At 45.1% G+C, this 27,959-nt stretch overlaps 1 protein-coding gene across 1 annotated transcript in view; it reads right to left on the bottom strand.

The window, feature by feature from the left end:
* Positions 1-27,959, bottom strand: part of Unc79 (unc-79 homolog, NALCN channel complex subunit) — a 192,166-nt gene that overhangs the window by 43,343 nt on the left and 120,864 nt on the right. The window contains 9 exon segments of the mRNA XM_038337440.1: positions 1,598-1,771; positions 2,306-2,391; positions 2,476-2,588; positions 8,602-8,640; positions 12,585-12,725; positions 15,928-16,030; positions 19,969-20,052; positions 22,566-22,682; positions 25,775-25,882. Of these exon segments, the coding sequence (XP_038193368.1) occupies positions 1,598-1,771; positions 2,306-2,391; positions 2,476-2,588; positions 8,602-8,640; positions 12,585-12,725; positions 15,928-16,030; positions 19,969-20,052; positions 22,566-22,682; positions 25,775-25,882 (965 nt within the window).

Below are 27,959 nucleotides of genomic sequence, written 5' to 3' on the forward strand. Positions count from 1 at the left end.
TGGCAGAGCACGAATAACAAGCTGTCGTTTACTATTGTGAGCATATCACTAAAGCCACACCAGCTTTTACAGCCGGACAATGGTCCCCTTCAACAAAGGATAAACTAAGCCAGAGGGTCTCCTAGAGGATCCCTGGACCTGCAGCGTGTCTGTCACCTGACCTCATTCCCCCTAGTCACAGCCCTCTGTCACTAGCAGGGACAGTGGTGCACACTGAGACCTCTTCAGTGACACTTCCCAAAGACAAACTGCAAGATTTTCACTGGGGGATATTTCCTAAGAGATTAAAGGCAAAACAGAATCAGTTTTCAGATCTGACGGAGCAGAGAACTTCCTTACACAAACCCTGGCAGTATTTCCTAAGAAGCTTCTAAAAGAACTCAGCCTGTTTAATATGCCAATGCCCTTCAGAATTGACATGACATTTACTTACTTTAAACCAGGAGCTGAAAATCAGCTGCTGATCAGGCCAAAGCCTGGTGACTTAAAAACCAGGAAATGTCATCTTAGGGGGAAAAAAAAAAAGCTCGGGAGTGGGGGAGGTCCACATGCTGAGGTTGTTCCCATGAAAGCACCATCAGCAGGAGTGGACCGCAGACTGCAGCCCTTGGCAGGAGCAGTGCATTAACACCGTCAAGGGCCTCAGCTCTCCTTATTAGCCTACCTGGCACCACTCTACTCATTAACCTTCAGGCAGGTCCCCTGCGGGCACAGCTGATTGGCACACATTAAGCATGGCCGTTGTTTACCGCGGCAGCACTCCCTGCTGGTCAGCAATTTCACTAGCGTGTGGGAGCCCATGCTCCCGAGTGTGTGTGGTTCATCAGCAAAGGATGGTCCCGAATGACATTCGGTCTAAGGGGGACAGGTTAAAATGTGTGTGTGTGTGTACGTGTGTGTGTGTGTGTGTGTGTGTGTGTGTGTGTGTCTTCCCAATCCTAGTGTTGATCCAAACTCTGAAAACTGTCCCACAGAATATCATTGTGGCCTTCCTTGAACATTACTTGAACACTATCCAAAAACACCAATTTAAATAATTCTCTAAAACTAACACTTTACCTATGTCTGGACTACTTTTAGACAAAACTATTAATTTTCTTGCCTATTTGATATCCACTCGAGAAAAAAAAAAACTTCTGCATAAAGACAACCTAAGAACTGGAGTTCAGAGGAAGAATGTTACCTAGCATGCACAGGATGCTGAGTAGCCCCCTTGCTGAAAACAAAAACAAAAACAAATTAAGAAAGAGAGAGAGAGAGAGAGAGAGAGAGAGAGAGAGAGAGAGAGAGGAAGACAGAAAGAAAGACACATAAGAGAACAAACCATAGTCTATTGGCACCCTTTTATCCAACTGAAAACCATGTGGTCACTGGGCAGCTTCATTCTCAGTGGATAAAATATCCACTCCATGCTGCTGACAACCTGTAACGTTGCAGACTGAGTGGCTCTCCACTCGCCTGAATAACTCTCCCCACTCTGGCTGACCGAGTTCCACAGACCTTTGGGATCTACTGGATCACTTGACCGTGCTGCATGTGCTGGTCTCTAAATGGATGGGCAGAAAGCAATGGAAGCTAAACACTTGGCTGAGCTCACCTTCAGAGGTAAAACACAAGGCAGCTTGGCAAAAAATGTCTGAAACTGGTTGCTGATTGTGGTCCAGAGACTACTAGGAGAATCCATGGGCAGAGCTTCCATGAACGTGGCAATGTTTTCCAAACAGCGGATCATAGCACCCCCTGCTGGTAAATTCTTTTTGTTATTTAGACCCTAAAAACACAAAAGCATAGGCAATCAACTGCTGAAAGCAGTGGAGGAGTTCACAAAGCTATCCAGTGAGGGCTTCTTTAGAAATCATACAGTCACACTATAAACATGCCAGACAGCCTGCTACACAGGCTGACCGTTCCAACAGGCAGGAGGAACACAGAAGAAAAACCAGCTATGTTTAGAAAAACCTCCGGATGAAACTGGTGATCTTTAAGTCCAAGAGGTATAATCGGATCATGAAATAAGAACATGTAAGGCTAAATAACTTGGGTGATTAGATGCTCAGAAGACATGAATGATGCCTGCTGGAAAGAATCCTCCAGAATAAAGACTGGAGCTACTGACAATAGCAGCAGCTGCGTTCTTCCTAGCCACTGCAGGGCATGGTGAAGTCCTGGGGACTTCTCGATGTTGCTCATAAAGACTTAAAGCCAACCTCAAGGTACAGCATAGCACCATGAAGTGGTTCATGGAGGACACAGGCATGGTACATGACACTGGCTGAGGCCTAGGGTGCTCTTCACGCAAACCTACCTCCAAGAGTTGACTGAGGGCAGCAATTGAGCTCAGCTCATTGAAGTCCATGAGTGATGTGGCTAAGGTCCGTAAAAACGTTCCATCTATAAAGCAAACGCTTAGAGTTAGCAGCATTTTCGGGGATTGGCTGGGCTTGCAGTGTCTGGGTTCTCGGGGGAGTGAGTTACCTTTGATGGCACTCTGGAACAGCTGGGGGAAGATGCCATTGGGTGCCAGCTGATGGAAGATACAGCGAAGGAACTGCTTGGCCACCCCTGCTGCATTGCCGGGAACCATCATGCTGCATTCAAACACAGAAGAGAGACACGAGCTGTGGGCCAACGGGCATGTGTGTGCCGTGACTTAGAGTTTAGGCTTTGAACGCCATGATTTTATGTAATATCTTGCCATTTCCCTCAGTGAGACAAAATTACCCATAGTCAAACCTAATACCTTAATGGCAACGTTTTAGACAGATCCAGGAAGTGCCAAAGTGACAGCAGAATTATTCCAGGCCTCCTAAATATAGCTGAGTATTCCAAAACCAGTGACCTGAGAAGGTCACATGTCCAGAAGGGGATGGACATCATCAGCGAGGACGTACTAAGGAAGGGTAATTGGCCAAGAGAGAGCTGCCTTGAGGGGAACACAGTAAGGGCTTCTTCACTTCTCTTGGGAGACCTTGGATGTTTGCTTGCAGTGTCTGAGCTGTTACTTGTGGTAAAGACTCACTTGAACAGGGCCTCCCTTCACCTACCATACATTCCCAAGTAGCAAAAGGGAGCCAGGAGTTTTATGTGCCACTGCCCTGTAGACAAGACACTAGAGCGGCTAGTTCCTGAGGTGTTTGGGTCGGGGAGTAGGTTGCCAGAAGGAAGAAATCAAAGATCCCAACTGGATGAAAAGGAAGCTGTCCCAATCCATCTGCTACAGCCTCGTGATGCCAAATCCACCCTGACATCTCAGTTCACGGGTTTATACCAAAAATGGCCTTCCAGGGAAACAAAACCCCGAACTTGCAACTAATTTAAAAAAACAGAACCAGGAAACCTTTCGTTGTTTCATGAGGCTCCATAGCCCTAAAACTGACACCAGATAAAGCAGTTATCTAAGTAAATAAATAAAAACAAGGGAACAGAAAGAGAAAACACAGACCAGGATTCCTCTGGGCACTGAGCCCAAAGGTCGATTACAATGTCAATGACCAGGTAGGGTTTATCCCTAAATATCAGGAAAATGTCACAATCAATGCAGTGACTAGGGAGAAGGAAGGAAGAGAACCAGAGATCAGATCCTCTACATGGGCACAGTGCCACCTATAACTCCAGCCTCAGAAGACGAAAATGGGGAATCTCCCAAGTGAGCAAGCTTTCTACCCAGACTAGTTGCGCCAGCCAGCTCTGGGGCTTGATGGAGACCCTGACTCAAAGTATAAAGTGGAAGAATGATCAAGGAAGATTCCTGACATCAATGCTGGGCCTCCAAAAGCCAGGGCACACACATGTACCCCCACACATAGACACACATACTATATACATAAAAAGAAGAGGAAAAACCAACATAATTCAATACGTTAAAATAAAGGAAAAAACACATGATTTTTAAAAATTCAACATATTGGAAATAGAAGGAAACATCCTCAATTTTTTTTAAAAATGCCTCTGTGAAAAAGCTGTGTCCGACTATAAACAGAACGGGATGTTCTGGAATAAACTAGAATGGCCACTTCCATGTCTCTGATCCTGCTGGCGGCTCTACCTGCTAGGAAGTAGCAAAGAGACAAAAATATCAGCGAGGAAATAGTAAAAGTCGTTGTTTGCAGGTGATACGGTGTTTGCCAAACAAAACAAGGCCCTAAGGAGTCTAGAAAGGAACTTCTAAAATGTGTGAGTGAGTTCAGCTAAGATACAACCGTAATTCAGAAAAACCAATTTACCCACCAGGAAATTTTTGAAAATTATTTTCTTCAAAGTTCAATTTACGTTGAAATTGAAAGCATAAAATTCTTTGGGATAAATTTACACCGCATAGCCAAAGACTTACAAGAGCACTGCTCAGCATTGCTTGGGGGCTGAGTTGAAGGCTCGGTCAGGGCAGCACTTGCCTTACAAGGCCAAGGACCTGAGCCTAAAGCCCAGAATCCTCGATACAGGAAAAGGTGCTTAGTGTGCACATGGGATCCCAGCACTGGGGAGGTGAAAACAGGGTCTCCCGGGGGCCTGACTGGTGAGCTCTAGACCAATAAGAAACCTTGTCTCAAAGGATCTGGGTGGCACTTGTAAGGATAATACCTAAGGTTGCTTCCAGTCTCCACACGTGTGCATACACGCCTACACATATATTTCAAAAATATAGCTGAGAGAAATGTAAAATATAATGAAATGGAGATGTATACATGTTCATTAGTTGGACAATCCAGCATTTTTTTCTGAGTCATTCCCAAATTGATGTACACTTTCAGTAAGCATTTTTCTAAACAAGGTGAAGCTTGAGCATGGTGTGGGTGTGGTGTGGGCATGGCGTGGGCATGGTATGGGCACGGTGTGTGCATGACATGAGCACAGTGTATGCATGACATGGGCATGGTGTGGGCACGGTGTAGGCATGGTGTACGTGTGGTGTGGGCTGGTGTGGGCATGGTGTGTGTATGGCATGGGCACGGTGTAGGTGTGATGTGGGCTGGTGTGGGCATGGTATGCCATGGTGTGGGCGTGGTGTTGGCATGGTGTGTGCACAGCATGGATGTGGTGTAGGTATGGTGTAGGTGTTGTGTGGGCATGGTGTGGTACTGAAACCTGACATCTCAGCACTGGAGAGACAAGAAGGAGAATCACCATAAGTCTGAGGCCAGCCAGGGCACACACCAAGACACTGTCCTGAAAAGCCGAGAGAGAGAGAGACAGAGAGAGAGAGAGAGAGAGAGAGAGAGAGAGAGAGAGGGAGGGAGGGAGGGAGGGAGGAGGGGGAGGTAGGCTTTTTTTTTGGCGAGGGAGGGGAGTTCCTTTTTTTTATTCCCTTAGAGAGAGAAATTAAAACGCTAGATATCTAAACATATCAAAAAAGAAAAGACACTAAGGAAGAGGACCCCTGCTACCTGATGCCAGGGCTCACCGCTGTAATCTTGACTGTGTGATATGAGATCATTGGTTCTCAACCTTGGGTTTTGACTCCTTTGGGAGTCAAATATCTGATACATTTACATTGTAATTCCTAACTGCAGCAAAAATACAGTAGCTCAGAAGTAGTAATGAAATAATGTTATGATTGGGAGGTCACCACAGCATGAGGCCGCAGCATTAGGAAGGCTGAGAGCCACTGAGCTAGACTGAGGATCAGTATAAAGACTATAGAAGCCAGATGGGAAGCCCAGATACCAGATACCACATTGGTACCTGGAGTTTCTCACAGTGGGCCAATGAGCAAAGGAATCTTTAAAACAAGAAGGTGCCAACATAGCTGGATATTGGACGTGAATAAAAAGAATGTCCCTACTGCAACCCAACACCGTATATAAAAATGAATTTTGATGGAACACGTGAAGTGTTAAATATAAATGCTAAGGTCTTGAAGTGTTTGGAGGAAAAAAAGAACGCACATGAGTTGGAAGCAGAAGAGCTTTCTTAGCAGACCACTAAAAATCCATAACCACACACACTTTGAAGTTTGGGTAAGTTAGAGTTCCTCTAAATTAAAAACTTGTCAGCAAATTATAGCATCAAGAGAATGCCTGAGGAAGCCCGGCATGGGTAAAGATATTCTTAAAACATATTTATACTGAGAAGTCCTACAACTACAGAGTAGAAAGAAAACAGCATGTTAAAAAGATGGAAAAGATTATCTAAATACACACTTCGGGAAAGAATATATAAAGTAGTCAATGAACACTTGAAAAAATATCAACAGAAAGATGCATATTAAAACTACAAAGAGAGCCACCCCATAGCCACCCCATCTGCTACAATTAATGATACCACAATGTCAGAATCTGGCAAGGATGTGGGACAGCCTGAAGTCTCACTGATGGTGGAAATATAAAATAATATAGTTATCTTACATAAGAGAAACAGCATAGCCCTCACTTAATATTTATTTTTACTTAGGTGCCTATACGTGAGTATGAACTCAAGTGTTCAGATGCCTTCAGAGGTCAGCAAAGGGCACTTGGCCCTCCAGAACTGAGGGTACAAAGCAATTGTGAGCTGACTAACATGAGCGCTGGTAAACAAACGCAGGTTTTCTGGAAGAGCAGCAAGCGCTCTTAACTGCCGGGCCATCTCTCGAGCCCCTAGCACGACCATTTTATAGGCCATATTTATGTAAGAGAAATTCTGGTTTCTTATTTTAAAAATTCAAACATGCATGACTCATGTGACCCAACAATTCCATTTCCAAGAGAAATAAAGTATTTACAAAGAACCTTACATAAGAATGTTCATAACGGCAAAGAAATTGTACCAAGCCAGAAATAATCCAGATACCCTTGAACAGAAACCCAAATAAATCATGTGGCGCATGGTGCATGGCCAGCTTTGACAAACAGACTAAGATACAAGCAACAGCATGAATAAACCTCAAAGCATGGCTACCTGCAGAAGGCAGACACGAAAGAGCCCAGGAAACACAATCGCACGCATGCAAAGCCGTACAGCAGGTAGAAATTAATCTAGGGCTGGAGAAAATCGTGTCTCCTCCCATGAATGGAGGGCAGCTGGCAAGGTGTGAGGTGGGCCTTTCTGGGAATCACGGTTAAGTTCTGTGTCTTGACAGGGCTCAGGTCTGTGGGCAAAGCCACCTGTCCAAACTCGGGGAACTTTGGTTTTGTGTATTTTCTCCTGTGAATTTTACAACAGAAAAGCCACGCTAAAGTACTACATGGTGTCTGTCAACAGGAGTGTATTATACACTTGAACCCTGCTAAGATAGAGGGCCTTGAGTGTTTTAAGGCAAAGCACGCCGGCCCCCACTTTGTACCCTGTGCATCCAGTAAAAGCTGAACTCCCCACAGTGACCTCCATGGTGCCCCGGCCTGGGCACCTCTATCTCTTCCGTTTCATTTTCGGCCATGTTCTCTGAAGCCCCATTGGTCTCTTTCCAAACTCACCATCCTCGTTCCAGACTTAAAGCCCTCGTCCTTGCTGTGCCCTCTGCCTGGGATATCCTCTCCATAAGCTGCCGTGTAGACTCCTCTCCCAACCTAGGCTTTGTTTAAATAGCACTTTCTCCAAAAGACTGTCCTTGGCCATTATGCCTACACTGCCACTCCTGGGCCTCCGCTATCACGCGGAATTAAATAATGTTCCTAACACATCACTGTAAGAGATATTCAAGGACACTGCCAATTTCTTACTAGTTAACTTGCTGTTTTCTGCTTCTTCAACCTGAATGTAAGTTCCATGAAAACCAGGATTTGACACTTAACCACTCTTGCCAGCACCGGGTACTAACTCTGTAGAGAGTCACTGAAGGGTCTACACCAGTGCAGAACAGGGAGAGGAAAGTAAAACTCACTGGCTAGCTACGCTAGCCAGCTGGTGAGTGCTGGGTTCAATGAGAGACCTGTCTCAAAGAGAAGGTGGAGCGTGTTGAGGAAGACGCTTGATATTGACCTCTGACCTCCACACTCTCTGCATATACATGCCTACATGGAAAGGAATCAACACGTAATGAGTAAACATTATGTGAGTCTATTTTCTTCACAGAACTTCGCACAGTCACTACACATTTTCGTGAATATTCATCCGTGCTTGCCGCCTTGGTGAGAGGGAAAACCTAACAAGGCCAGGAATCATGCCAGTTGTTGCCTTTCAAAGAGGGGTGCAGTTCTGCAGGAGAGCGTTTTCCCAGAATGCTTGAGGCCCTTGGTTGGATTCACAACGTAACAGACAACAAAAAATAATACACACACATGCACAAAACCACAGCAACAGTCCACTTAACTGGACTGGAGAGATGGCACACTGGTTAGGAGCCTTGGCTGCTCTTCCAGAGTGTGATACCCAGCACCCACAGGGTGGCTCACAAACTTCTAAAATGGGATTGGATGCCCTCTTCTGGCAAGCAGGTATATATGCAGAGTACTCATACATAAAATATAAATAAATTAAAATTTAAAAAGCAAACCAATTAGCTGGTACAATTTGGGCTTAAAAGTACTTGTTGACTAAAATGAGTCAATGTATAAATGTACAAATCTGATTAGAAACTAGCAGGAATAGCAGCGGTCTTCCTGGAGAGCACCTGCCCGTGGCCAGAGTCAGAACCGTGTGGACATGCACAGAGAACAAAGAGAAATGAGACCCACTCAACGTTCTTACCTTTCTGCTTGATTAGAAAAGGTCGTGCTGGATGCGAGCCTAGGAAATAAGTAAACAGTCACACAGTATCGTAGCTCTCCGTGGTGAAGTGCATTAGCACTAAGCTGGGCCTTTGGCTCAGGTTTGGACGGTGAGGAGACAGCTATTGACAATTCCTTTGGTGGGCGTCAGAGGGCCCACTCGGCGGCCAAGTCCACTCTCCCAAACCCGTCTTCTGTGTCAGTCACAGATTCCCATGGAAAGGTGTACAAGTGAGTGCTTACTGTCACCCACCCAGCCTAAACAATGGCGGTTGTATCCCGCTGGACGGACACCAGAACCAGTCATCTAGCGACCCCTACGTTCACTCAAATTCATTTCTCCGTTACCAACCTATGGAACCCGACTACAAGCAAACCACACATTGCAAACCCTCTAGCACAGCAGGAGAGACAGCAGAGGCGTCTCAGCATGGTGCCGAGGGGGAGTGGTGGAAAGAGAGATCTATCTTCTGGAGACACCAATACTGACCACATTTGAAAACTGTAGTGTGGCTCCTTAGCCATGGGTGTGTGTCCTCTCATGGCAGAGAACAAAGCAAATTGGTGGTTTCTAAAGAACATACTATAATCTGTAAGATACTGAAGACACCAGGAGAATGCTACGAACTTTCCATTTTAGTAGGACAGTTGAAGGGACCAAGAGTTTTGGAGAGAGACGGTGGCTCCAGAAACTGCCGTTGTAATATTGTCCCCAGCTGCCTTGGCTATAGGCCCTTATGCTGAAGATTCCGTGACGGAGAAAGAAACATCAGCAACTCAACTGAACAATAATCAAGGGTGTGGGAAGCCTTAAAGCCTTAAAGCTGGAGGAATGAAGCCTGACGGGGATCTGAGCAGACAGCTCTACATGAGATAGGAAACGCTGAGGGAGACATGAAAGGCTGTGTGGAGCAGACTCCCAGGACATCCAGAGGTGGTCTGTGGAGTTGTCCCTGGCAGTGCAGGTAAAGCCACGATGGCTCATCTGGTGTTCTTCACAGTGAAACGGGGTGTGTGAAGAAAGCTGCAGCTGCAGAACCCGCTTCCTTGGCAGCTTCCTGGTCAAGATTAGGCTACCAAGAGTCACGTCCATTTGCACTCAATGTTTTTCAGTCTCTCGCTAGTCTACCTAAAGGAGCTAGATAGTCAAGTGTAAGGATATAGATGTCTGTACGTGGGAGAGCGTAAACATGTGTGCTACTGTTTTCCTTCAAAGCTCCTGTTCCCACCCTAACAGTTGGTAGTACTCGGGACCCAGACCTATACACAGTCCTCTCTCTGTCCTCTGTGGCTCAGATCGGCTGTGCCAGGAGGGCAGCAGAGCTGAACCACGACTCCATCTGCTCTATACCTGCAGAGTGGTGAGACTGGGAACTGAGGTCACGCCTAAATAAAAGCCTTCAGCTCCACAGGTGGAAGAGATACAGGACACAGCACTTAGTCTGTAATTACCAAGACTGAGTTAAAATGATGGCTTGAATGAAGCTATCTTTTCCCATCTCTTCTAGTTCCCATATTCATCAAGTACTTTTTACAATGGCTTTGGAATTTTGGTTACACTTAACTTTATGCTGTCTCTTACTATGTAACTCTAAAGAAACTCCAAAAATAATCAGGGATGTCTGGGTGGGGAGATGGCTCCGTGGGTAAGAGCACTTGTGCATGCATGAGGACCTGAGTTCAAATCCCCAGCACTCAGGTAGAGAAGTTGGGAGTGTTTGTATATGCCTGTAGCCCCCATGCTAGGAAGTGGAGACACTCAGACTCTGGGAGCTCATTGTCAGTCAGCCTAGCATAACCAGCAAGCTTCCAGTTCAATGAGAGACCCTGGCTCAAGGGAATAAGGAGAAGAGTGAGAAGCAAGACACCCAAAGTCCTCTTGCTTCTGTTTATGCAAATACGTATGCCCACACACTCACACACATAATACACATACCATACACACATATACCATACTACACTCACACATACCACGCACATACCATGCCATATCATACACATGACTTGGGGCAGGGAACAAAGAACAGGATTATGTATTTTTTTTGTGGTGAAGTTTTCCAAGTTTCCCTGTTTAACTTGAACTCACATTTACTATTACTTCTACGTATATGTGTGAGTGTACATGATGTATATGTGTGTGTGCACATACATGCAGACACAGAGGCGAGAGGAGGTGTCAGCATCCTGTTCTACTACTCTCTGCCTTCTTTCCTGGAGACAGAGTCCTTCGCTAACCCTGGAGCTTGGCTGGCCAAGACCCCCAGTGGCCCTTCCCCCTCAGTCTCCAGCAGTGCAGGGGCTACAGGCACTCACCTGTGAATTATGTGATGCTGGGAACTTGAACTCAGGCACGCATCTTGCACAGCAAGTATCTTACCCACTGAGCCATCTCCATAGCCCCTGTTCTTATTATTTTTAAAGTTAAGATTAGCTATGTTAAGGCTAGTTCTCAGTAGGTGTGGTGGCACATGCCCACAATCCTAGCACTTTGGAGGCGGCATTGTCGGTTGAGGAAATACAGAAGGAAACCCTGCTAGAGGCCAACCTATGCTATATAGTGGAATATATCAAAACCAAACAAAAACAAAAACAACAACAAAAACCTCACAAACCAAAAAGATTGTCTTTCCCTCCCTCAAACCCCGAGTGCCTGCAGATTTTGCCTCCTCTAAATAATGGGAAGCATTTCCACTTCAGGCTTCTGAAGGATTAACCAAGCCCTGTCTTGTGTCTTGTATGGCCACCTAATGATTTCACACAAAACTGTCCCTTTCAACAACCAAGTCACAGCCAAGCATGATGGCACATATCTCCAATCCCAGTAACTCAGGAGGTTGAGACTGGAAGACCACAAGGTCAAAGCCCCCTGAGGTTACACAGCAAGTTCAAGGTTAACCTGAACCACATAGCAAGACCCTGTCAAAAAAAAAACAAAAACAAAAACAAAAAAACAACAACAACAAAAAAAACAAAAGGAACAAACAAACAAAAAGCTCCACAAATCACCTGAACACAGATCTAGGCCTTGTTTTTTTTTTATTTTTTGATTTTTAATTTTATCTTATGTATATGGTGTTATTCCTGCATATCCATCTGTTGACTGTGTGTGTGTGTGTGTGTGTGTGTGTGTGTGTGTGTGTGCAGCACCCTCAGAGGCCAGAAAAGGCCATCAGATCCGCTGGGGTTGGTATTAACAGACAGTTGTGAGCTGCCATGTGGGTGCTGGGAATTGAACCTGGGTTCTCTGGAATAGCAGGCAGTGCCCTTTACTGCTGACTCATCTCTCCAGCCCCCGGAGCTAGGTCTTAACGGTGATGGTTCAGGGCACCTCGCAGTGCTGGCAGGGATCAGAACTTAGCAAGCTCATGCAGAACTTAAGACATTATCTGTGAGCTGCATTGTTATTACTAAGCTGGAATTTAGTCATGAGCACAGAACACTTCTAATGTCTATACATAAAGGGAATTCCCTTCATAATAACACTCAGATTGAAGGTCCTGTTCCCAAAACATGTACTCACTCCCTTTATCTGAGCCGGATCTGTGAAGATGCAGTGTGACACACACTGATGCCCGGAACTGAACAGTTAAGTGAGGCTCCCTTGAGATCACAAGAGGAGTGTCAGGTCACTACAAAACAGGCCAGGAGAGAGAACAGGTGCTAACACAAAGCCTTCTGCAGACGGACCGTCTGGACACTAGCACACATCTTAGCTCATACAGCAGTGGGAGCAACCATCAGAAGCTTTCACGCAGCCTCCTCTAGCTTCTCTCTGACCTTGACTCGTGACCGGGCACAGCTGGGAAATGAAATCAAAAGATGCTTCTGTCCATCTTTAAAAAGCTAGTCTAGAATCGATCCCTTAGGTACCAGGCATCTCCTAGATGACTGGATGTTCCAATTTGAGGATGCAGTTTTAAGGGAGGCCCCTTCCTGGCAGATAAACCAGAAGCTAACATTCACCTTCCCACAGACTGCATGATATCCAGCAACAGCGGGGCCGCCAGGTCCGGGCTCAGGTGGATGAATGTGGAGAGGACCACGATGGCCAGTCCCAGGGTTTCTTCATCGTACTCTTCGAGCACGGCCCCACAGTCATGGCATCTGCGGAGCATACGGACGGAAGACATGTTAGGAGGCTAACACACAAACACAGCCATTTGTCAGAAGTCTTGGGAAAGGTCCCAAAGTCTCTAATGCAAGTGGAGAATCCAGCGCCATTGTCACCAATGGCAGAGATCATGGACATCTCTTTGCTGTTCAGTCCACAAGCATCTGATCCTGCAGGGTCTCTGCTCCTTCAGAAAGGGCTTTGGGTAGACTAGCACCTTCCAGGACTTTAAGAAAGTGAAATTATGTCTAAGAATAGTCAGTAACTGTAGTTTTGGATCCGTTTTTACTGTTTTAGTCAAGGATAAATGAGTGTGCATGTGAGCCATCACTTGTTTGTCTTCACTGCCGATGTTCGGTAGCTCTGACAGCTGTGCTGCGGTTTCTGCATGGTCTTGAGCTCCTGCAGGAAACACTGAGTTATCCCAGCACAGCCAGAGTTGCTCTCATCCTGAGCTCTTCCAGATTCTGATGCTGTGGACCAGGAACCTCTGGAAGCCACTGGCGGGCATGTGCCTGGTTTTCCTGTCCTATAACCAATGCTGGGCATCAGGATCTGGCCCTTCAATCTTCTAACACCCCGCTGTCAGTACCGCTGGGTTTCTGTCAGCTGTACCTAACTTTAACCTAGTGTTCTGACTGCTACAGAATGACCTTCGGGGTCCTCTATTTAAAGATCTTGGGCTTTATCAGATTCTTGAAGGCAGCCATGATGCCACGTAGGAGAAGGAAGCCACCTCACCGGCAGCACCAAGAAAGGAGGAGGGGATTGCAGTAACTAGTTTTATTTTCCTTTGTCAAATTGAAAAATGCCCGGACATGGCTAGAAGCTTTCAAAAGCTGTCCAGTGTGTTGGCAGGAGAGGGAGGACTCAAGTGAACCTGAACACACCACAAAGCCCGTGCCTCTTCCCTTCTGCTCCCTTACACCGGCTTTGTGAGTCTAGTCCTACTAAACTAACGAGGAAGAGCACTTTTTAAGAAGCCCACAAGCAGTAAGCACTTAGCTGTGTCCTAATATAGGTTCCACTCAGCCCAACCAAAGGCAGCTTTAGAAAGTGAACTTGAGAACTAAAAATAACTCAGGAACCAGAGCTACAGTTACTGTGCCTTCCATCTGAAAGACTCCTAAACAAAAGCAAAAGGAGAGAGCAACTTAAAAGTTAATTTAACATTTACGATTCCCATTTGGAATCCCGGAGACAGAGACATAGCCACAAAAGCAGCCAAAGGGCTAGGAGGGTGGCTCAGTTGGTAAAGTGTTCACCACGGAATCATGAAGACATGAGGTTGAGTCCTAGTACCCAAGTAAAAATGCTGGGTCTGGTGACAAGTGCTTGCTAACCCAGCACGAGGGGGCAGGGCCACCAGGATCTCTGGGGTTGACCTACCAGCTGCCTATCCTCCTAAATGAGCCAGAGGCCAACGAGAGATTTTGTTTCAAACAACATGGTGAATGGCTTCCAAGTGCAGCTGAGGCTGACCTTTGACCTCCACACACATGCTCACACAAATGAGTTTACACTATAACACACAAGAATACACACAAACACACACACACACTCACACACACACGAGCAACCAGAAGCAACTAAGAAAAATGGTAATTTGGGGGAAGGTTATGACACAAAATAGAGAAATTTTACCAAAGTTCTGGGGACATTCTAAGACAGTTTTCCAAGCCAGGCACATTTGCTTCTCAAGTGTGACCACTGCACTGGCTAGTTTTTAATATCAACTTGATACAAACTAGGGTGGTCTGGGAAGAAGGGATCTTAACCAGGAAAATGTCTGTATAGGTTCAGTTAGTAGGCAAGTCCGTGGGGCATTTTCTTGACTGATGATTGACATGGGAGTGCCCAGCTCACTGCGGGCAGTGCCACCCTTGGGCAGGTGGTCTAGGGGTACAGAACAAAGCAAGCTGAGACAGTGATGGGGGAACAATCCAGTAAGCAGCACTCCTCCATGGCCTCTGCATCAGTTCCTGCCTCCAGGTTCCTGCCTTGACTTCCCTAGATGATGGACTATAAGTTGTAAGATACCTTTGTTTTTGGTCATAGTGTTGAATCACAGCAGAGAGACCCTAAGACAGTCACCAGCTCACTTCTGACTGAGCAATGAGCAACCCCATGAGGATGTCTGCACCATCCTTTCTACCTTGTTTGCCTTTATTAGATGTGTGAGCCACTTTTATCCAGGAACCTGTCTAGTCCTGGGGGGGTCTGTCCAGGTTTGAAAATCTACAAGCCTTATTTAATTGTATCATACTCATTAAACAAATATTGGTGTACCAGGGACAACAAAGGGTGCTTAGGACATAGAATATAGAGGAAGTCTTTCTCATCCTAGGGAACTCACAGTCTATTTTAGAACATACCTGTGCTGTGTAGACAAATAACATACGCCGTGACAAGTGCCAGATAGACATGGACCAGAGGCCCCGGAAACTAGAGAAGGGCGTGATTAATCCCGTTCCTCACAATAGGGGCACTTTGCCTTCTGCTAGATCTTAAGTGTGCAAATAGACGTTCACCAGGAAGATCAAGTACCAAGAGAGAACACATTGGGAATGCTCCGGAATCAGAGGGGGCTGAGGGGAACGGTAGGGACAGTCACACACTAGGATGCCTTGGATTTAAACATGTGGGCCTAGACCTGTAAGAACTCAGGGCTATTGCAACTGACAGCCTGGGGGTGACGAACCAGTTTGAAATGTAGAGAATGGATTGTCCTTTCTGGATGGAAAAAAAATGGCCAGGCTGTGGTGGCGCACGCCTTTAATCCCAGTGCTCGGGAGGCAGAGCCAAGTGGATCTTTCTGAGTTCAAGGCCAGTCTGGTCCACAGAGTGCCAGACTAGCCAGGGTTATGCAGAGAAACCCCATCTAGAACTTCCTGCCCCTGCCAAAAAAAAAAAGATGGAGTCTCTTCTTTGTTCCCAGTGTAACAATTGGACATTTCTGGGCAGAAGATTTTATGGGTATTATATTATTTTTGAAGTAAGTGGGATTATCTAATTCTATCCAAATTAAAAGAGGGGAGGACTACCAAAGCGTAAACAAAACACTGCTCGTGGCATTTGCATTGCTAAATCACAACTGTGTGCAACACAGCTTCAGCCTTGGAAAAGTAAAGCGCGTTTCCTCACCAGGGACCAAACTCTAACTCTATAACCAAAGCAAAACACCGGGGCACTCACTTGTCCGTCATCACCGTCGGCTGTTCATCCGTGAATTCCTCGGGTGCAGGCACGAACATACTGGCTATGCTTGGTGCTGACAGCAGGCTAGATTTAGTGGCGCCTGGGTAAGCAGCAGAGAGACAACCATGAGTACAGACAAGCTTCTGGGGTCAGGAAACTCTCCACTCTGCATTCAATAACCCTCAAAAGATCACATTCATGAGATCATGCACATCCCACCCACGGCATAAAAAGGGCCCGAGAGTGAAGTGAGGTCAAGAAAGAGTCAAATGCCCTGTCTCTCGTTTGCTGCATGACTTTAAAAAATCAGGAAGTTCAGCCGGGTCAGCAGGGTCTAAGATAAAGATGGACTTCCTAGCATTAAGTGAAGTTGCCTGAACAACATGATATTTCTAATGCATGAGTGCAGATTGTCATTAAAGTGGGCTACTGCGGGAAGACAGTGAGAACCCACACCTCACACATATGAACAAAGGGGGGTGAGACCCCCCACACCTCACACACATGAACAAAGGGGGGTGAGACCCCACACCTCACACACATGAACAAAGGGGGGTAAAACCCCCCACACCTCACACACATGAACAAAGGCGGAAGACTCCAGACCTCACACACACAAACAAAGGGGGACACTAGAGTTAGAAAACTAGTTTAGTGTTCTGCTTTGAAAATGATTATAGTAAACACTAAAGTAGAAAGACTTCATCTTCAACTAAAGTATCTATGAATTGACATTAGCTGTTTCACTTGGTGACTTGCTCTACTTCACCCAATCAATGTAACAGTTTAAAATGTTTGAAGTTAGATCACTTCAAAGAACCTGAGACCAGAATCTTAGCAACAAACACCAGTGGACAGTAAATGTGGGGCCTGGAAAGATGGCTCAACAGTTAGGAGAGCTTTCTGATCTTCCAGAGGACCCAAGTTCTGTTCCCAGAATCCACATCAAGGCAGCTCACACCATCTGCGACTCCAGCTTCAGGAGACCTGACAGGCTCCACTTCTGGCCTCCATGGGCACCTGCATGCATGTAGGTACACACAAACACACACACACACACACACTATACATCTCAAAACACAATGTGGAAAGTCAGGAGTGTGTTTCCCATTAAGAAAGCCACCAGCGCAGGGCAGATCCCCCGGGCCTATGTAAGTGAGGCATCTAAGATGGCACCCAGATCCCATAGCCACACTGATGATTATCTTGCATATCACCATAGAACCTTCATCTGGTGATGGATGGAGATAGAGACAGACACCCACACTGGTGCACCGGACTGAGAACCCAAGGTCCAAATGAGGAGCAGAAGAAGGGAGAACACGAGCAAGGAAGTCAGGACTGCGAGGGGTGCTCCCACCCACCAAGATGGTGGGGCTGATCTAATTGGAGCTCACCAAGGCCAGCTGGACTGGGACTGAAAAAGCACGGAATAAAACTGGACTCCCAGAACATGGCGGACAATGAGGGCTGCTGAGAAGCCAAGGACAATAGCACTGGATTTGGACCCTACTACACATACTGGCTTTGAGGGGGCCTAGCCCGATTGGATGCTCACCTTCCTAGACTTGGACAGATGGGGGAGGAACTTGGATTTCCCACAGAGCAGGGAACCCTTATTGCTCTTTGGACAGGAGAGGGAGAAGGAGTTGAGGGGGAGGGGGAGGTAAATGGGAGGTGGGGAGGAGGCGGAAATTTTTAATAAACTAAAATAAATAAATAAATAAAAAGATGGCACTGTGAAATGACAGCAGCAACTGCTAAGCAGTCTTCAAGTAGACAAAAAAAGAAAGAAAAAGCAGAATGAAGCGATGATCTTTAAATAATCCGTTTATTATCAAGAAACACACATAACTTGGTCCTAGAAAAAAATGTATGCTTTCTCCTCAGAAAGACTAACAACTGAGAGAACAGTCACTAAAGACGTGAGAACGTAAGTTTAGGTGCCTAGCCTGGAGAGCACCGCTGTCGTCTGAGGCGGAAATGGGGTTGAAGTTCTCGCTTCCGCACTTCAGACCACCTCCCCAGGAAGTGTCTCCAAAGCGTGTTTCTGAGCAGCAAAGACTTGCAAACACAAGTACCAACTATCTAAAAATATCTTCACCTTCCTAAGATCTCAATTGGGAGTACAGTCTTGCTACCATATCTATCTATTGGCTGTTTCTGAGCCAACATTCCTTCCCAGGGATATCTGAGTTAACAAAGGATGCCCACAAAGATGTCGCACGGTGTCACAGACAAGTGCACAAAGCTTAAATACAATTCTCCACAGTTCGTGATCATTGATAGGCATACCAGCCAAATGTGAAAAAGATTATGTCAGAGCAGAACAAAATCAATCCAAAAATATATGGCAATGTGTCTACAATCTCGCTAGATCAGCTCCAAGTCAAGGCTGCAACCAAAGGAACGAGAAGGGCTCTGGCATTTTTGCGGCTTCCAAACAAGCATTCCCTAAGAAGAGTGTTCTTTCTTATGGCAGCCCCATGACGTTGTTGCGATATTTAAGGCAGTCATCTGTCAAAGCAAACAGGTTAGGTGACTGGGCATTGGTTCTTATAGGACATTAGCTGCACAGTGGATTGCTAAATCCTGCTATTGAAGTGGAAATAGGCAGTAATGTCTGAGAAGGTGAGAAATATAGAAAAGAAAGCCACAGACCCTTTCTTTGTAAATGACCCACAGCCAAGTCGGCAGTGTTAAACTCAGCCTCCATTTTTGTCCCCCACTTACTGGCAACAATTCTGAGCCCACCACCACTGATGCCTTCAAGAATATCCAGAGTCCCTCTGTACAGAACCGAACAGAGAACACTCAGAAACTTGAATAAAATCCAAAGCCTGACTTCAAAGATGGAGATGCTGATAAGCATCCCTTTTTTGATCTCAGAGACAGTAGAGGCTCTGAGGACACACTGTCTCAAAGCACACATCAGCCCTACAGCTGCACAACACTTCAGCCGTGCAGCTGCACCATGCATCAGCCCTGCAACTGCACCGTGCAGCAGCCCCGCAACTGCACCGTGCAGCAGCCCCACAGCTGCACCAGCGGACTTTCCCACTCACAGAGAGAGAGACCAGAAGACTGAGCATCACCTTCACCTTTACTTCACGCTGTTTTTGCTAGGTCATTTAGATCACAACCAAGCACCAAAGATTTATTTCAACCACCCTGACTCACGAAAGCATCTCTTAGCCCCATAGACAAGTGTCTCATCTCATCTGATGGAAGGCTAGAAGGCTGCTCATTACCAGTGAAGTGTCCAGGAAGCTCCTAGTCTAGCAACATAGGTCTGCTTGATTCAAGAGACAAGTTAGAAAATGTGGTCAGAAATCTTTTCTTCTTTCTTTTCTTCCTTCCTTCATTCCCTTTCTTTCTCTCTCCCCTCTTTCTTTCTTTCTTTACTTATTTTTCTAAGCAATGATACGTTTACCACATTCTGAATTTTAATAACAAAGATAAAGATTACCTAAATATATAGCTAAATGTGTACAATGAATTTGGAAAAGAAAAAAGTCCAATGACAGTGCAGATGCATGCTCATGCTCATTTTGCTCCCACAGCCAGAATAAAGTGTGGGTTTTCCATACATAATTCAAGACAGCTGGGAAAGAAGCTGCTCACCCACAGCCCTAACATTCTAGAAAAAAAGTAAGGACAATCTGAACTCTGCTCAGAAGAAGAATATGGGATGACATGGAAAACTTATACATTTCAGGAGGAAGGCTGAACCAGGGATGCCTGGTCTTGAGACAGGGGCATTAGAAATGGGCAGTTGTTTTCAAATGTCCAAAGTGTGAGGTGAGAGACGCTAGAATTGTCTCATGTGGCCCCAAGCTTTAGAAAGACACTCTATGGCAGAGCCTTTGTCGGTCATGTTCAGGATTGAATTGTCACGCCTTCCCCAGCCCTGGAGGTGTTTTGCAGGTGGGAAATGTGTGGAGCTGTTGAAGAAGATGTTCTGCACCTGTCGTGTGGATCCGTTAGGGACACATTGTCCTTCAGGTCTACAGTCTGAGACCCTGGAACTCAACCAACCTCTTGTTCTCAGCGGCTGTCCCTCCAGGTCGGGGTTTAGGCACATTGGCACGTTACACTGGCGTTTCCCGGGCTGTACCTGTTCTGTGGATAAAGAGGGCATTTCAGTCTTCAGTGTGGTCAGTTTAATACAAGTCACAGCACAGTCAAAGCACAAACAATGCAGCCAACCATCACATGAGACCATCTTTGTCATGGTTACTTTATTAACACAAAAAGACTAAATCTGGGGATAGGTAGCGTTATTCAAGCTTTGTTACAAACCTGTCACTCAGTTAAATTAACTACATCTGAAATGGTAGAGGATTTAAAACTATTTTTTACGTTCTAGTCCCACTCTGTTTCAAAGGAGCTCAAATCCTGTGTCTCCAGGTATGAAATGAAGGGCCAAGGCCATTGGCCATGGAAGAATGTTTTATGCAGGTCAACAAATACATCAATGATGCTCCAGGGTAATGGCCAGACAGTTCACACAGGAACCACATGGATCAGGTAGAGAAGATGACAGGGATTTGGCTGAGGGATGGAGAACAAGAATAAAGAGCAGGAACGGAGTGGCACTTAGGGAATATCCATTCACACAGAAGAGGTGCATGCTGGGAATGAGGCAGACTGTCTATGAATGGGCTGGCACATGCTGAGGCGATTCATCACGACATGGCTTATGCTGTCTTTCTCAGCATATCTACATGACCACAGCCGTTCTTGGTGGAAACTCGAGAGCCAATGAAGCAACACACGTGGTTCAAAGTGACATGTCACCTAACATCATACTGTGCATTCAGAGACTCTTCTGCTGGGCTCAGGTAATAAGCATGAGAATAATGAAGCCAGGTGCAACATAGACTCAACTGTAGGAGGCTGAGGCAAAAAGATCACTTGAGCCCAGAGGTTCATGGCCAGCCCGGGTAACAAAGAAAGATGGTGTCCAAAACAAACAAAAAATTTGAAAACTTGAGAATAATGAGATAAAGGTTCTACTAAGGGACTCAGAGATAAATGAACCAATTGGAGGGTGGAAAATGAAAAAAAATAAGCCCAGACAAGCTCCAGTGAAAGAAATCTGGACAACATGGACTCTTAAGTGTGAAGTCAAGAAGACAAGAACCACTAAGCCAGGCTGAGACATGAGAAATGCGGCTAAACAGGCTATTCGGCATCACGGCTACATGGGCTATTCAGCATCATGGAGGGTTTTGTAGCTTCAAGTGCAGGTCAGAAACTGAGGTCAAGTTACATTTAACTCTACTTAATCAGATTGGGTTGTGGCTGTAGTCAGAATCTACAACGGCTGAGGCTGAGCTACACACTGAGCTACAACAGCACATGAAATGACTGTCAGGGCCCCCAAGTCAACCCGAGCATTTAGTACCAGAGATGGACTGAACTGTGCTTCTCGGGCTACAGTTTCCTCTCTCAAGAGGGAGGCACGGTCTTCCATGGTACAAAGAGGGCAGACCATGTTAAAACCAAATACATCCTTGGGGATGGGTAGCCAGCCTCTCTCCCTTCTCTCTCTTGTCTGTTGCCTCTTGGCTACTCATGGCTCACTCCTGCATGCCAGTGAATGAAAACGCCAAGCCTTTGGCATGCCAAATGCTCTTCTCAGTCCAGGAGACTGAAGTTGTCTGTTACATGGGGTTGAGTGTGGTATGTGGATCTCTTCTTGAAGAACGACAAAGGTAAATAGGAAGACATACATACAATTTAAAAAACAGCCCAACATTTTGGTTGTATGCACACTGTGATTCCACATCATAATGAAGAAATTAAAAATCATCTCACAATTGAAGCCAGAAAATAATAAGCAGGATACTAAAGTGCACCCCCGCAGCATGCTGCCGTAATCAGCCTTTATATTTTCATGGTGTATGCACACTTCAAGGTGCTTTTATGTTTATAATCTTGTGCCTCAAATGACCCATTTAAATTAAGAAGAAAAGACTAAGGAAAGACAGGCACTTAAAAGGGGATCACTGCGGCGCAGTGAGCTGAGAAGGTAGCATACGTAGAAGATGTTTTAAGGTTCAGGAAATGAAAAGCAGGCATATTTAAAATAGGTGTGCCACCACAGTCAGTTTTTACTGTATGACAGGTAAGGTGCAGTTCTGGCTTATGCACGTGAGGGTGTGTGGCTGCCACCTGGTGACCCTGCGGGCTAAAGTACACAACTCATTCCCAAACCTGAGGATGACGCCGTCGCCAGCTGGCATTTGTCATCACATCATCACTAACCTCACACCTCATACTTCATGAAAGGGAATTTCATAACCTCTTTTAAAACTTTGTACCATGAAATCATAGCTCCACCCCTCTTCCTCAGGCAGATAATCTGAGATCTGAAATCTGGATCTTAAAGGAATAAAGAATTGGGCTTGCCTAAACGGAGACCAGTGTAAACAGAGACGAGCCTAGGTGGGGATCAGTCTAGACGTAGGCCACAATGCTCTAAAGCACTTAGAAAATCTGAATATGTGTTAATTACTTCTGGGTATTTAAAAAACACACCTATTTTAACCAAAGCACACAAGAAGTGGACAGAGAGAAAGTGGCATTAGCTAGTCTGAGAGCAAACAAGAAGAAAAGGCTTGACCCACCAGTGTCCCAGTTGCTGATGTTATGGGGAGCGCTAGACTGATGCTCCAGCTGTCGCTTCATTAACTGGCTCATTGTCACAACTCCCAGAGATCCCCTTTTCATCTGCCTATACTGAGCTATACGAAGGAAATTAGGAGATGATTACTGGGGGGAATACGTTTCCCATCGCACACACAGGCTCTACACATCCACACAGATCTTTATTGAGTCTTTCTTGGTTATTAGTAATTTTCGATTACTCCTAATCAAGTGAAAAACTTAAGCTTTTCATTGTTCCCAGTGTCTCTGTGGTACAGGCAATAGTAGTCTCCTTGGCATTGAGCTATCAACTATACATATTTACTCAGTTATCAGTGAATGCAATGCGTTTATTTGTGTTAGTTTTTTTTAACTTATGTGCTCTGACACATTCAAAGAAGGATTTAAAACAAACAGCGCTACCTTGAATTGAATCAAAAGCAATTGAGATAAGCCAAAACATTTATTTGAAAATCTGCACCGTTTCCAGGCTGTCTGAGCCCCCTGTCTACTATTTGGAAAATTGAGAAAACAATGGTAATGTTTTTGTTCTTCAACAACAACATTCTCAGCAACAAAAAGTTGTTAAGCTCTTCCAAACCAAAGAATAAAAAGCACACTGCCAGTTGTGTGCTAACTTAGAAAGCCACCCTCACCTTTGTTCCTGTTTCCCCTGTGAGACACTCAATGCCTAAGCACCAGGCCAATGTGAGCACTCAGCCTCAACAAGATGGGCTGTAGGCCTGACCCCCAAGCACCCAGATGTTGAGAACTTGGGTTCACCTCCCCAGCTCACTTGAAAGAGCAAATTCAGAAGCCAAAGTTCTTGAACTGCACACCCTAGGAAGGAATACAGAAACCAGGATGTCCACTAAACAGCCCTGGACAACTCTGAATGCTATGTATAGATGTGGCAGCCAACAACGAAGCAACAGTAGGCATGAAGTGAGACCATTTATAACATCGCTTCTGGTGTAGTCAGCATGCTGCTTGACTTACAGTGGTCACAGCAGGTTTAGGTACAAAACAACCAACTGGCAACTTGAGCAAGAAAGGGATGTGATGGGATTCGTGTGTCTTAGAGCCCATATTCACTAAATTTGTGGAAACAGCTAACCAACTGAAGAGCAAATGTCATTGATTTGTTTATTGATTGGCAAACTTTATAAGTTTGCAACTCACTTGAAAAGAAAAGCTTTAAAAAAAATCAAAAGCAGAAATATTCAGGGTTTTGAACCCAGCGCCTTGCACATGTTAGGCAAGCGCCTTCTGACTGAACTATGCATCTAGCTTAAGAGAATTTGAAAGTATTAAATAAAAATAAGTCGTATCTTTCAGACTCAGTCGAGGACATGAGACCTCTAGTGTTGAAATAGTCTCCCCAGTTCTTAGCTTTGTTGTGGTTTGCAGTACTGGGGATGGAACCCAGAGCCCCCGCAAGCCAGGCAAGGGCTCTACCAATGAACTACATTCCCAATCTCTCAACTGATTCTAAAGACTGAAGAATTCCTGAGAGCAAAAACCCCAATGGATGAGGTTTCTGGCATACATTCGCCTCCAAGAGCACACCACCAAATGCTATGATGAATGCTTTTCATGACAAGGGCAGGAAAGATGGGGACTAATGTGCTAAACTCTCCCCTAAAGGGCTAGGCTCCGTCATGATTGGGAGATCCTGACCCCTTGACACCCTGGAATTAGAGCCATTTAACCATTCTCGCCATTTCAAATCATACTCTAACTTAGAGTTCTAAGGAGGAATTCAGTGTCTTTTTGTTTTTAAAGGTGATTCATGCAAATAAAGAAGAGAAAATGATGAATTGCGATTTGTCAAGTTATCACACATTCTTCATGATTAAAATAAATAAAATATTTAGCTTTAGAACTAGCCATTCTATTTTGCAACCAAAGGCAAAAATATCTGCTGCTTGGAAACTATTTCTTAAAACTTTTACAGTCTTACAATTGATTTAAAATTATTCAGAGACTGTGTGACCACTAAAAATAATATTGACTTGCTTCAGCCTCCATCACTTGGTGGCTCTGTGACATTAGGCCAGCCATTTAGCCTTTCTCCTTTGTCCGCTATGCAGCGCTCATGTAAGGAGTGGATCTCGATCATGCTGTATATGACCCATTTGTTATGGTGGAGATATCAAATAAATACAGGAGGAAAATCAAATAAATGATATCTAGGATCACCATTATGACTATAATAATTCCTCCCTGAGGAAATGGAGGTCCTATTTATTCACTTGCGATCCCCAACAACAAGTACAATACCTGGCCCCCACCAGATACTCCTGGAATAATGAATGAGAGAGTGCACCAAGGGATAAATGGAGACAATGATTCCTTTCCATACAACCAGGCCAGCATTTACATTAAGATCTCTCTCTGGCTTTTTAAGCATCTGCCTTTCAATAGATGGTCCATGAAGACTCACTAACCCTTCAGGCAGCATAGGGAACACAAATGTATCAGGATGTGAGAGAAAGAGCTCCAGAAAGTACACTTCTGTCTGGATCACTGATTCCTCCCAAGAATTTCTCTTTGCTGAATATCTCCTGACACCACTGAGCTGAGCAAACACCTTGATGGTACAGCAATGGAACTCACGTTTCTCATGGTCAAAACCTAGCACCCAATAGCAGGGCGAAGTTTCAAAATACCTCATATAGGCTTTATAATGTGTTGGGCCATTTTTATTTTTCAGCCTAAAAAGAGCAGATTTAGTTGTGCCTATAGGGTCCTGAGACATTTATTTTGGGTGACTCAGACAAAGCTGTGTTCAGGATGGAAGCTGACGCAGATGAAACCAACGAGTCCCAAGGGAGATTCTGCCATGAGCAAAGCTTTGCCTGCGTCACATGACCAGCTCCGTGTTCTATGCTCAGGCTAGGAGTGATGTTTATTTTGTTGAATGATGAAATTTTGTATTTCTTCTTTAATGAATTAGGGTTCTTGAACAACCTGTGCCCATATGATTAATCCAACGCTTGCTGTATGGGCTAGAGCAGGCCATGCTACCCTCAGGAGTTTCATAGAACACACAACACTGTTTCACTGAGGAAGCTAGTGCAGCATTTTTTTTAAGTAGGAGAGGCTAGCAAATTTGAAAAGTAATATGTATAGATCATGTCCCAAAAGTGACACACACACACAAAAACCATCACTGAGAAACACTTACTTGATATTGACGAGTGGCTGCCTGTTTCAGGGGCACCTGCTTCTAATGTAGGGGCAGATGAAGATTCCCGTGGCATTTCCAATGTTGAAAGTCCTTTAGCAGACGGATCTACAAACGGAAATACTGTTTAAAGTCAAGGACAGTGGCGGAAAGTAGTTGAAGAGACTTCCCGGGTCTTTTCCCCTCTTATCTACCATGCCCGTTCAAATCTTTAGGCACTTTCTACCTCTAGCGATTACCTTAGAGGGATTACATACATTCTACATCACATTCTGCATGTGCTGCTATGTCTCTTCGGAGAGTGAAGCTTGCATAGATGCAAAGCTAACGCTCAAAACATCCATGGTGCTAACGAATTCTGAACCAGGCACTTCGTTGTTCTGTATTTGTTGCTTTTCATTTAATACCTACCAACAGGTCAATATCCCACTCCACCTAGCTCCGCTTTTGCCTCAATGTTTCCTATACTTCATTTACATCCCAATCTTCAACAGAAGATTTCACATCCAAGGAGGCTTCCAGGACACTGTTTCCTTCAAAACACTGGGTCAGGTGATCCTCCTATAGAGCAATTGACCTTATTTTTTTCCCAAACTTATTGTACTGTAAGGTTTTTACTTATTTGCCTATAAGTGTTACTAAGCTGGAAGCAATTTAAGAGCAGGACCTGTGTCTGCTAAGAAATAAATAGTCTTAAATGAGACTCTCAGTTTCTCTAGAGCAGTGGTTCTCAACCTTCCTATGCTGCGACCATTTAATACAGTTCCTCAGGTTAGGGTGATCCCCAACCATAAAATTATTTCATTGCAGAAGAGGGGTGGATATGGGGCACAGGAGCGGTGAGGAAGAGAGACTGGGAGGCGAGCAGGGAGGAGAAACTGTGGCTGGGATGTAATATATGAAAGGAGAATAAAGAAAAAGAAAACATTTTGTTGATAGTTCATAACCATAATTTGCTTCTGTTATGAATAATAACGTAAATATCTGATATGCAGGATGTCTGATATGTGACACACAAAGGGGTTGTGACTCACAGGTTGAGAACCACTGCTTTAGAGGGGCATGACCTCTGTTTTGTTTTCTTCTATTTTATAAATGTCCTTTCCAATGCGATATATTTTATTTATATAATATTGACTTATTAATCTATCAACATTGGGAAGTAAGCCCTTCTACGGCATTCTAGATAACTGCACAGTGACCTCAACATTTCTGAGAGGACTGTCGTGTCGAACCTACAATTCTTTACAGCAGCGCTGGGCAGAGAACACACTGAGCCTCTTGCTGGCTCAGAGTTGTTAATGTGGGTTTCCATGACTACACCGTGCTATGAGTTAGAGGCAGCCATCTGAAGTGGCTTCAAGCTCTTAAACTCAAAATGTACCATCTCATCTTTTTCATAATGCCAACTGCTTCCTCTTGCCACAGAACAATCCAAAATATTTTATAATTAATGTCTGCTGCTCCAACACTAGATGGCATCAAACCCGCTAAGGCATCAGAGACAAAAGGTCCCAGAACAGAGTCTGGAAAAAGTTTTGAGGCAATGACTTTGGAACATCAACTTCTCAATTTTAGAGGTCTTTCTGATACATAGATATGGTTGCCATATTAATAACTTTGTGTGTGTTCTATAGATACATGGTCACGCGGGTGTGTGTAGGTGTGCCGGAGTTTGATGCTGAGTATTCCTTCCTCACTCTCTACATGTTTTCTCTCACTGAACCTGAAACTCGTAGATTCAGCAAGGCTGGCTGAATTGCAGGTATCTGTCTGTCTATGCCCCACCCTGCTCTGACCCCCAAACACGAGGACCATGGACAGTGCACTGACTTTCTTGACACTTGCATGGCTGCCAGTTATCCAAACTCATTCCTCATGCCTGCTTGACATGCACTTTGCCAACTGAGTCAAATCATCACTAAGAACTTTGGGTTTTCTTTTTGTAGGTTTCTTTTTTTGGTGTGTACGTGCATGTGTGTGTGTGTGCGTGTGTATGCATGTGTGTGTGTGTGTGTGTGTGTGTGTGTGTGTGTGTGTGTACAGGTACTTCCAGAGGTCAGGAGAGGGTACTGGATCCCCTGGCTGGCGCTGGAGTCCGGGAGCTGGGGTCCACACTCAGGTCCTCTCTATGAGCAGTATACACTCTTACTGCTGAGCCGCTGCTCCAGCACCTCCCCCCAGT

Source organism: Arvicola amphibius, chromosome 7, assembly GCF_903992535.2.
Source record: "Arvicola amphibius chromosome 7, mArvAmp1.2, whole genome shotgun sequence".
NCBI lineage: Eukaryota > Metazoa > Chordata > Mammalia > Rodentia > Cricetidae > Arvicola > Arvicola amphibius.